Here is a 10,287-nt window from a genome sequence, read left to right as displayed (position 1 = left end):
AGGAATGGTTCCGAGGTGCGCAGGCGGGCGGGGGTGGGGGGGGGCGGAGGCGCCCCCTACTGACCTCGCAGCGGGCGGCGCGGCGGGGCGGGGCAGCGTGAATTGAGGGGCATTGGTGGACTCATGGAGTTGGCTGGGCCAGAGGGCCTGCTGCTCAGGTCCCTCTGCAAAGTGCATCACCCCTAGTTAAACAGAGGTTTTACTCTGGGTCTCTTGTGGGAGGCCCCCAACCCTGGTTTCTCCTTTGGTTGCCTTCCTCCAAGGCCTCTCGGCTCTGCACCCCAACTTAGGCGACTCCACTCTGAGGCCCTTCTCGAGAGCAAAACAGGTTCCCTCTACAGCTCCAAAGTGGAGCCAGCTTCTTTGCCCTTCAGAGTAGCATGCCTTCCCTGCCAACTCTGCCCATCTCCCTTTCCTGCACTTTGCAGGGGACCCCATTCTCCTGACTTCCACCAGGCTCCTCCCCACTACCTGCTCAACACTTAACGTCCCCATCTTAATCTGCAGTGTGGGATGAAAGGTTCGGGGCATTCTCACATTCTTTCTTCCCAGCAGAGACTGTCACCACAACCAATTGCTGTCAGTGGCCGAGGTGGTCGCTGGGTCCTTTAATGTTTTAATGTCCCTTCTGTCCTTCAGAGAAGTTGGGAACCTCCCATGTCTGCTCCTCTCCCCCAACTCCATGCAGCCCTGAGTCAGCTTAGACTGCAGCACTGAAGCTGTGCCTAACAGTCGCAGGATGACTTTGACCAATACTTGACCTTTCTAGTTTTCATTTCTTTTTTTTTGGGTTGAAGGAGCAGAGCAGGGTGGACCAACTGGGCTTCTTAATCTGGGGAGTTCTGTGATCCCTCCAAAACTGTGTAGGACTGTGCATTGTTTTTGGGAGAGAGTGCAGAGACTTCGATGATTTTCAAACAGGTCTGTGATCCACGATAGGCGATAATCCTCACCCAGCTGGATGGTTACTAAGTCTTTGCCTGAACTAGCAGGAAGAGCCAGGAAAGCTGAGATTTGGATGCATGGCTTTTCCTGTTCCTTTTCTACCCCTCTGCAGTGGCAGAACTGTCCCCTCCCCCATCTCTGCAGCAAGGCCCCTCCCATAGCAAACCTCTGCTCCCTTGGCTTTGCCCTTCACTTCACTTCAGACCATCCCAGAACTTTGGGCCCACCAGCTTCCTTCCTTCCTCCCTCTCCATCAAGACTCAAGCCCTGGGTGCCACTATCTGAGGATCCAGGATATTCACTTTCAGGAGATGTAGACCAGTCTCCAGACCTCCAGTAGCCCCAGTTAGTCTTCTGGGAACCAGAAACCAGTTGCTGGCAGGGGCCAGGGTGTAGCCACCATTGGCTCAGGGGCTCCTGTGCTAGAGAATGTGCACTCAGGCCCCAACTCCATGCAGCCCTGAGTCAGCTTAGACTGCAGCACTGAAGCTGTGCCTAACAGTCGCAGGATGACTTTGACCAATACTTGACCTTTCTAGTTTTCATTTCTTTTTTTTTGGGTTGAAGGAGCAGAGCAGGGTGGACCAACTGGGCTTCTTAATCTGGGGAGTTCTGTGATCCCTCCAAAACTGTGTAGGACTGTGCATTGTTTTTGGGAGAGAGTGCAGAGACTTCGATGATTTTCAAACAGGTCTGTGATCCACGATAGGCGATAATCCTCACCCAGCTGGATGGTTACTAAGTCTTTGCCTGAACTAGCAGGAAGAGCCAGGAAAGCTGAGATTTGGATGCATGGCTTTTCCTGTTCCTTTTCTACCCCTCTGCAGTGGCAGAACTGTCCCCTCCCCCATCTCTGCAGCAAGGCCCCTCCCATAGCAAACCTCTGCTCCCTTGGCTTTGCCCTTCACTTCACTTCAGACCATCCCAGAACTTTGGGCCCACCAGCTTCCTTCCTTCCTCCCTCTCCATCAAGACTCAAGCCCTGGGTGCCACTATCTGAGGATCCAGGATATTCACTTTCAGGAGATGTAGACCAGTCTCCAGACCTCCAGTAGCCCCAGTTAGTCTTCTGGGAACCAGAAACCAGTTGCTGGCAGGGGCCAGGGTGTAGCCACCATTGGCTCAGGGGCTCCTGTGCTAGAGAATGTGCACTCAGGAGGAAGGGACAAAGGGTCTGGCACAGAGGCCTTGGGCTCTGCTGTGACCTTGGACTCTGTGCAGAAACCTGCAAGGAAAGAACTGTGGCTTCATGTGACCTGATTGCTCAGAGCATCCTCATGCCTCTGAAGGTCACAGGCTCATTAACTTGTTCAGCCACAAGCCTCTGACCTCCACCTCAGAGTTAAGCCCCATGGGCCAGATCTCACATCTGAAACCCCAGCACTGTCAGCCCCTTGCTGGGAGCTGGACAAGGCATTAAGGGCCAGAAATGGGGCTTCCTCTGCCTTGCAGGGTTTATGGATCCCTGGTTGGGGGAGACAGAGACTGATCTGTGGAGCCAGATAGACACTAGATTTGAATCCCAGCTCTGCCACTCACTAGATAGGTGGCCTTGGGCAGTAATCACTTGCCTATCTCACAGGATGGGATGAGTTAAGCATCCAGGATGGAACCTGGCACCCTAGAGGTTGTCAACCAATGTGCGTGACCTTTGTGATCTGGACATTGGAACCCAAATCCAGGTGTTCTAATCCTGTGCTCTGCTCCCTTCTCCTTCAGTGAGGCTGGACCGACTGTCGGAAGCAGCCAAGGTGAACACAGACGCAATGCGCTCAGCCCAGGAGGAGATTACTGAGTACCGGCGTCAGCTGCAGGCCAGAACCACAGAGCTGGAGGCTCTGAAAAGCACCAAGGAGTCACTGGAGAGGCAGCGCTCTGAGCTGGAGGACCGTCATCAGGCCGACATTGCGTCCTACCAGGTGGGTGGGGCAGGGCAGAGAACCAGACTGCCTAACCTGGTTGGGTAACACCGGACAAGTCACTGCCCCTCTCTGGGCAGAGGTTGTAGTAGTTAAGGCCCTGATTCTTTGGCCAGCTGGTTAGTTCAGTTGATTAGAGCACAGCATGGGTTTGGATTCCTGTATTTGACAGCCACCAAACAAACAAAAAAGACCATGGGCCTTTGAGTCAGACATACCAGTGCCTCCTAGCTGGGGGGCGGGGGGGTGTTTTTTCAGCAAAGTTATCTGCCTGTCTGAATCTGAATTCCTAACCTGAAATGGGAAAAAAAAAAAAAAAAAAAGAATGCCTGCTTTGCAGAGCTGTGAAGGCTAAAGAGATAGACAAACTTTAAATGAGATGATTGTGAGCATGCACAGCAGGGTCAGGGTCACAGTAGACATTCAATAAGGAGTAACCAGGATCTGTGGGTATCCTGGGAAAAGCCTTCGCAGATTCCTCATGTTAAGATAACTGGTGAGAGAAAATATTGATTGTGAGCATGCACAGCAGGGTCAGGGTCACAGTAGACATTCAATAAGGAGTAACCAGGGTCTGTGGGTATCCTGGGAAAAGCCTTCGCAGATTCCTCATGTTAAGATAACTGGTGAGAGAAAATATCACTTTTTTTTTTTTTTTTAAAGATGACCGGTAAGGGGATCTTAACCCTTGGCTTGGTGTTGTCAGCACCACGCTCACCCAGTGAGCGAACCGGCCATCCCTATATGGGATCCAAACCCGCAGCCCTGGTGCTATCAGCACTGCACTCTCCCGAGTGAGCCATACCGGCCATCCCTATATGGGATCCGAACCCGCAGCCCTGGTGCTATCAGCACTGCACTCTCCCGAGTGAGCCACGGGCCGGCCCGAGAAAATATCACTTTCAAAGAACTTAGCATGCAAGTAATACATGGTGATTGTAGAAAAATTAGAAAATAGAGAAAGCAAAATGGAGAAAATAAAAAATCAGCCATTATTTACTTTAAGCAGTGACTACAGTGGTCCTGGGGTTGGGGGAGAGGTTTCAACTCATATTTAAGATGCTTTCTTTGTATGGTCTCAGTCATCAACAACAGATGCTTACCAAGCCCTGGCTGTGTGGCAGGCATTTGGAGGCATTGTGGAAACAATGGGGAGCAAAAGCAGAAAAGGCCCCATGCTCACTGAGCATTTTCTAAGCTTAAGAGATCTGCAAAAATTTACCCAACATCCCACCAACGAGACCAATGATAACTACTGTTGACATCTGGTGTGTTTCATTCCAGACCTTTCCCAGTGCTGAGATTATAAACACAGCAGGATGTTTGCTGCAGATTTTTCCATGTCTATGAATGAGGACTCTGCAGCTTTGACAGGATGGGGGTTGGCCCCAGCCAGCCTGGCTGGACAGGGCTGCTCTGGGTTTGCAAAATGGTCCCTGAGGGCCAGGCACTGGCCAGCAGGTGATATGTGTGACCTCTCATCCCCAGGAAGCCATTCAGCAGCTGGACACCGAGCTGAGGAACACCAAGTGGGAGATGGCAGCCCAGCTCCGAGAGTACCAGGACCTGCTCAATGTTAAGATGGCTCTGGATATTGAGATTGCAGCTTATAGGTGAGGTGGACCAGGGGCCTGTGGGTGGGTGGTGGAGAACCCTTGTGTTCTTACAAGGGGCTAAGCCTTGGGTTTCAAGCCCTCATTTAGGCAGCCTGCCTGTCTTAGAGACAAAAGTTTTTTTTTTTTAATTGTGGTAAAATATACAAAAACATAACATTAACCATTTATCTATTGTAAGTATACAGTTCAGTGGTATTGAGTACATTTACAGTGTTAGGCAATCATCACCACCATCCATCTCCAAAACTGTTTCCATCATCCCAAACTGAAACTCCATACCCATTAAACACTAATCCTGTAATCTCCTTTTCCCTCAGCCCTGGCAACCATTTTCCTTTCTGAGAGACAAAAGTCTTGAGAGTGTCTTATTTTCATTCTGGCAGTGATTTAGAGGATTAAAGCTCTTCATTCCCTTTTTAAATCCAGCCAGCGGGAGGCCTGCTTTGGAGGGAAAAGAGGTACTTGAGTTGTCAGGAGCCTCTACAACTCTGTCCTTTAAGAGTTTCTTAGCTCTCTGAGCATTTGTTTCCTGGGAAAGGAAAATGGAGAAGATGATAACAGTACCCACATCACGGGGTTGTTGGGGGATGAGCTAATCCTGTTCACAAGCTAATCCAGGTAACACCAGTCCCACTGGACTGCCACAGAGGAAGCCCTTAAATGTTAGGTGGTAGCCATGAGAAAGCCAGTCCCCAGGAATGAGACCTCCTGGCTTAGCAGGGCTGACTTCCTGGGTGTCCCAGTTGCTGACTGGTGACCTTTGACTTCCCATCTCTTGGCTCTAGTCTGTAGTCTTGCTGCTCAAAGTGCGGCCCATGAGCCAGCAGAATCAGCATCATTGGAGAGCTTCTTAGAAAGGCAGACTCTCAGGCCCCTCCCCAGACCTGCTGAGTCAGAATCTGCATTTTAATGAGGTCCCCAGATGATTTATATGCTTTTAAATTTGGGAAGCACTGGTCTGGAGGGGTAATCCCTATGCTTACTCTGAGGCAGACATGATGCTCTGCATTTTAATGAGGTCCCCAGATGATTTATATGCTTTTAAATTTGGGAAGCACTGGTCTGTAGGGGTAATCCCTATGCTTACTCTGAGGCAGACATGATGCTAAGTCCTTTTTACTCATTATCTCGTTGAAGCCACCCTCTGAGGCAGGGACTTATGAGATCAGTTGAACAATTTGTCTCCTGCAGGTCATATTTTTCAATTGATTGTTCAGTTGAGCAATTTGTCTCTGTCAGTTTAGCCACAAAAGCAGATATCATAGCAGTCATGGTCTAGAGAGGGGAATATGGGTTTTTGGTATTGTAGATACTACCGATCAATCAGCTATTGGTTATTTGGAAATTGTTAGTCACCGTTCTGCCCAAACTTTGCTGCATATTTGCAACACGTTACTGCAAAGGAAGAGGCCAAATCCCCAGAGAAGGAAGCCAAGTCCCCTGCAAAGGAAGAGGCCAAATCCCCAGAGAAGGAAGCCAAGTCCCCTGCAAAGGAAGAGGCCAAATCCCCAGAGAAGGAAGCCAAGTCCCCTGCAAAGGAAGAGGCCAAATCCCCAGAGAAGGAAGCCAAGTCCCCTGCAAAGGAAGAGGCCAAATCCCCAGAGAAGGAAGCCAAGTCCCCTGCAAAGGAAGAGGCCAAATCCCCAGAGAAGGAAGCCAAGTCCCCTGCAAAGGAAGAGGCCAAATCCCCAGAGAAGGAAGCCAAGTCCCCTGCAAAGGAAGAGGCCAAATCCCCAGAGAAGGAAGCCAAGTCCCCTGCAAAGGAAGAGGCCAAATCCCCAGAGAAGGAAGCCAAGTCCCCTGCAAAGGAAGAGGCCAAATCCCCAGAGAAGGAAGCCAAGTCCCCTGCAAAGGAAGAGGCCAAATCCCCAGAGAAGGAAGCCAAGTCCCCTGCAAAGGAAGAGGCCAAATCCCCAGAGAAGGAAGCCAAGTCCCCTGCAAAGGAAGAGGCCAAGTCCCCAGCTGAGGTCAAGTCCCCAGAGAAGGAAGCCAAGTCCCCTGCAAAGGAAGAGGCCAAGTCCCCAGCTGAGGTCAAGTCCCCAGAGAAGGAAGCCAAGTCCCCTGCAAAGGAAGAGGCCAAGTCCCCAGCTGAGGTCAAGTCCCCAGAGAAGGAAGCCAAGTCCCCTGCAAAGGAAGAGGCCAAGTCCCCAGCTGAGGTCAAGTCCCCAGAGAAGGAAGCCAAGTCCCCTGCAAAGGAAGAGGCCAAGTCCCCAGCTGAGGTCAAGTCCCCAGAGAAGGAAGCCAAGTCCCCTGCAAAGGAAGAGGCCAAGTCCCCAGCTGAGGTCAAGTCCCCAGAGAAGGAAGCCAAGTCCCCTGCAAAGGAAGAGGCCAAGTCACCAGCTGAGGTCAAGTCCCCAGAGAAGGCCAAGTCCCCTGCAAAGGAAGAGGCCAAATCCCCAGAGAAGGAAGCCAAGTCCCCTGCAAAGGAAGAGGCCAAGTAGGGGCCCGGAGCTCCAGGGTCTGTGTGATGAATTTTCCTTTTCCTCCCTTTTCTTTATGTAAGAAGAAACTCTGTTTAGATGACGGGCCCTCCTTCACCAAACAGGAATTTCTGTTAGCAAAATGTTAGCAAGACAGGGCACTCCCAGCCCCCTGCCCTCCATGTCCCAAACCCTCCCCAGGCGACGGACAACTATGTTATGATAGCTTATGTAGCCGAATGTGATATATGCCGAATGCCATACGTAAACACTTGACTATAAAAACTGCCCCCCTCCTTTCCAAATAAGTGCATTTATTTCCTGTATGTGCAACTGACAGGTGACCGCAATAACGAATGAGCAGTTAGAAACACATTATGCTTGAGATGTCTTAACCTATTCTCAAATGCCTTCTGTTTTCCAAAGGAGTGGTCAAGCCTTGCCCAGAGCTCTCTATCCTGGAAGAGCTGGAGCGGGTGGGGCTGGGCTTTGGCCACTGAATCACGCCAGGGCGCACTTTCCACTGGAGTCCACTTTCAATTGCTTCTGTGCAATAAAACCAAGTGCTTACAAAATGAAAATGCTGCTGCTATTTTATTCTCTTCCCCTGGGAAGTCTGGGGACAGGGGCAGACTTCGTGGGTCTGAGCGAGCATCAGAGTTCTCTTGTGGGTCTGGGACCAGTTGCATGGCTTTTCTGGTGCTATTTCTCGGCACGAACCATGTGCCAGGCAATGTTCTAGGTGCTTTATTTTTTTAGTGTATAGACAGGTGGCCTGGTGTGCAGTTGCTCAGTGTGGTCCAGGGACCACCTTCATAGTAGCACCCGGGAGCCTTATAAAAATGCGCCCTAGACCATTGAATCCCAGTCTGAGCAGTAGGCCTGGGAGAGTTACACGCTTCACTAACTCTCAGCTGATTCTCATGCACACTGAATTTTGGGAACAGGTGAGGTCCACGCAGACTTTGAACAGTCTATTTATAGGGCTCTGCTTGTGCTCTTTTGTAAGGATGGAGGAGCCTTCTGACTGAGGAGCCATATGTAGCTAATTCACCTATAAGTGAAGACTTTAGTCACCACTTCATTGGGAACTTAATTAGTCTCCAAGGTGCTTCTCTGGACATGGTTTTTAAAGATGTGGTCTGCTTGTAGATTTACTGTGAAATCTGTGTGCAGTTTCTCATGTTAGGACTGTTACAGTACCTTTTTCTGTTTGCCTGGTTTCTCTCCTGGGAATTGCTTCTCTCCCATCTCAACCAGAAGGTTCTCAGGGAGCCCCTGTATTTTCTAATTGCCCTATACCACTGGTCACTGTTGATGATTGGTCCGAGGATGGCCACCTGACACCAGCTGAGCCAATGAAAGCCCTTTCCTGGGATTTTAAGCTTGTGACCAGGGCGAGTGGCTGGCAGTCCTCTGGTTGTGGAAGGTGAGGATGTGAGAATCAGGAGCTGTGTGTGCCGTGTTTCTGACCTTGTGGAAATGCTAGTATGAGAGGGTGGGATAGACAAACAAGATATCTAGAGAGCCATGGGTAGATTTCAGGTCCCGGATTCATGCTCCTTTCCATAGCTTTCCATAGCTTGTTGGCCATTCCTTGAGCCAATAAATCCCCCTCTGCCAAAACTCATTTGGGTTATGGTTCCATCATTTACAACCAGAAGAGTTCTGAATGGTATAGACTGAAGGGGCTGATTGCTATGCTAGAAACCAAGTAGTGAGCTCTCAGGGAATGAAAAAGTACCTCTTCAGGGCCGGCCCGTGGCTCACTTGGTAGAGTGCGGTGCTGATAACACCAAGGCTGCGGGTTCGGATCCCATATAGGGATGGCCGGTTTGCTCACTGGCTGAGCGTGGTGCTGACAACACCAAGCCAAGGGTTGAGATCCCCTTACCGGTCATCTTTTTAAAAAAAAAGAAAAAAAGAAAAAGTACCTCTTCAGAGTTCTGCCCAGCTCAACTCTTCAGGCCAGGGTCCACATTTCACCTTTGGCAACCATTTTTCATCTGTCACAAGGTCTGAATTTTTAAAAGAAAGAGTGTCAAGACAGTTTAGGGTGGTCACACTTAATCAAGGGGATCTTTAAATGCTATTTTAGAAATGATTTTGATTGGTTTTTCAAGTTATCAAACATGCCCGAAGACTCTAAAAATCTAAGCATTAATTTTCTGAGCAGCTGTGTCCTAGGGAAGTCAGACAGACCTCCACATGCTCTGGCACATAGCTACAGCATCTGAATATCAAGCTGGGATCTGGGACCCAGGAAACCCCCATGTGTCTTGTCTGAAAAAAGCTTCAGTTGCCTGAGTACCTCAAATTGTTTATAGTAAGTACGATTTGTTGAGATAACTATGTGTATTAGTCTGTTTATGTTACTTATAACAAAATACCTGGAACTGGGTGATTTATAAGAAAATGAAATTTATTGCTTACAGTTTTGGAGGCTAGGAAGTCTGAAGTCCAAATTCTAGGGAGCACATCTGGTGAGGGTCTTGATGATGACTTTAGTGATGGCAGGAAATCACATTGCAAAAATGGCAGAGCAGAGAGAGATACATACTCTTTATGCTCCCCTTTTAAAGTTCTCAGAACCATGGCCCTGACCACCATTATTAATCCATTCACTATGGCATGGGTCCTACAATCTAATCACCTCTTCAAGGCCCCACCTTTCAATTACTGTAATAGGATTTCCTACCCTCTTAACACTGTCACAGTGGGAGTCAAGTTTTGGGGGGACACTCAATCCAAGGCACCATGTTTTTACATAAAGTCTCTTCTATCCACATGGGCATTTTGCAAGGCAAATATCTTCATGCATATTTTAATGTAAGAAAATAGGTGAAGTGAGTTGCCCAGAGCCACACAGCTGGTAAGTAGTAGAAACAAGATTTGAGCCCAGAACTTAACTCCCAGAGTTCATATGCTTTTTGCAGTACCATGCCACAGAATTCTGAACAAGCTGCTTTGGTGTTTCATTGGTTTAATTTTGTTCATCAAATGACTGCTATGTAGGGTGACAACTGTCCCAATTTGCCTGGGATGTGGGATTTCCCAGGACAAAAGACTTTAGTGCTGAAACCAGGAATGTCCTGGGAATATGGGGATGAATTGCTCCTCCTAATGTTTGAGCAGCCACTTTAGCACATTTCAGAATAAATCAGGTGATGAAAACGTATTGGCTGGAATCTGAAAGGTCTGAAATGAAGTCAATGGGACTCGACCATGTTGTTCTCAGCTCTGTTTTTCTCAGTTTTGTCTTCTGTGATAAGCTGCTTTTAAAATGACTCCCAATGATTCCCACCTCTGGTATTCGTGCCCCTGCCCTTCAGTGTGGGCCTGGCCTAGTGACTTGCTTCTAATGGCTAGAATAGGGCAAAGTAATGG

General features: G+C 49.1%; 1 protein-coding gene across 1 annotated transcript in view; it reads left to right on the top strand.

The window, feature by feature from the left end:
- LOC103588205 (neurofilament heavy polypeptide-like) overlaps positions 1–6,921 on the top strand; it is an 11,554-nt gene extending 4,633 nt beyond the window's left edge. Inside the window, exons 2-6 of the mRNA XM_008569824.1 lie at positions 3–15; positions 2,665–2,864; positions 4,353–4,477; positions 5,578–5,629; positions 5,884–6,921. Of these exons, the coding sequence (XP_008568046.1) occupies positions 3–15; positions 2,665–2,864; positions 4,353–4,477; positions 5,578–5,629; positions 5,884–6,921 (1,428 nt within the window). The remainder of the gene's footprint in view (positions 1–2; positions 16–2,664; positions 2,865–4,352; positions 4,478–5,577; positions 5,630–5,883) is intronic.
- The last annotated feature ends 3,366 nt before the right edge of the window (positions 6,922–10,287 follow it).

This window comes from Galeopterus variegatus, unplaced genomic scaffold (genome assembly GCF_000696425.1).
Source record: "Galeopterus variegatus unplaced genomic scaffold, G_variegatus-3.0.2 Scaffold535, whole genome shotgun sequence".
Lineage (NCBI taxonomy): Eukaryota > Metazoa > Chordata > Mammalia > Dermoptera > Cynocephalidae > Galeopterus > Galeopterus variegatus.
The sequence above is the reverse complement of the archived record's forward strand: the minus strand, read 5'-3'. Positions and strand labels throughout refer to the sequence as shown.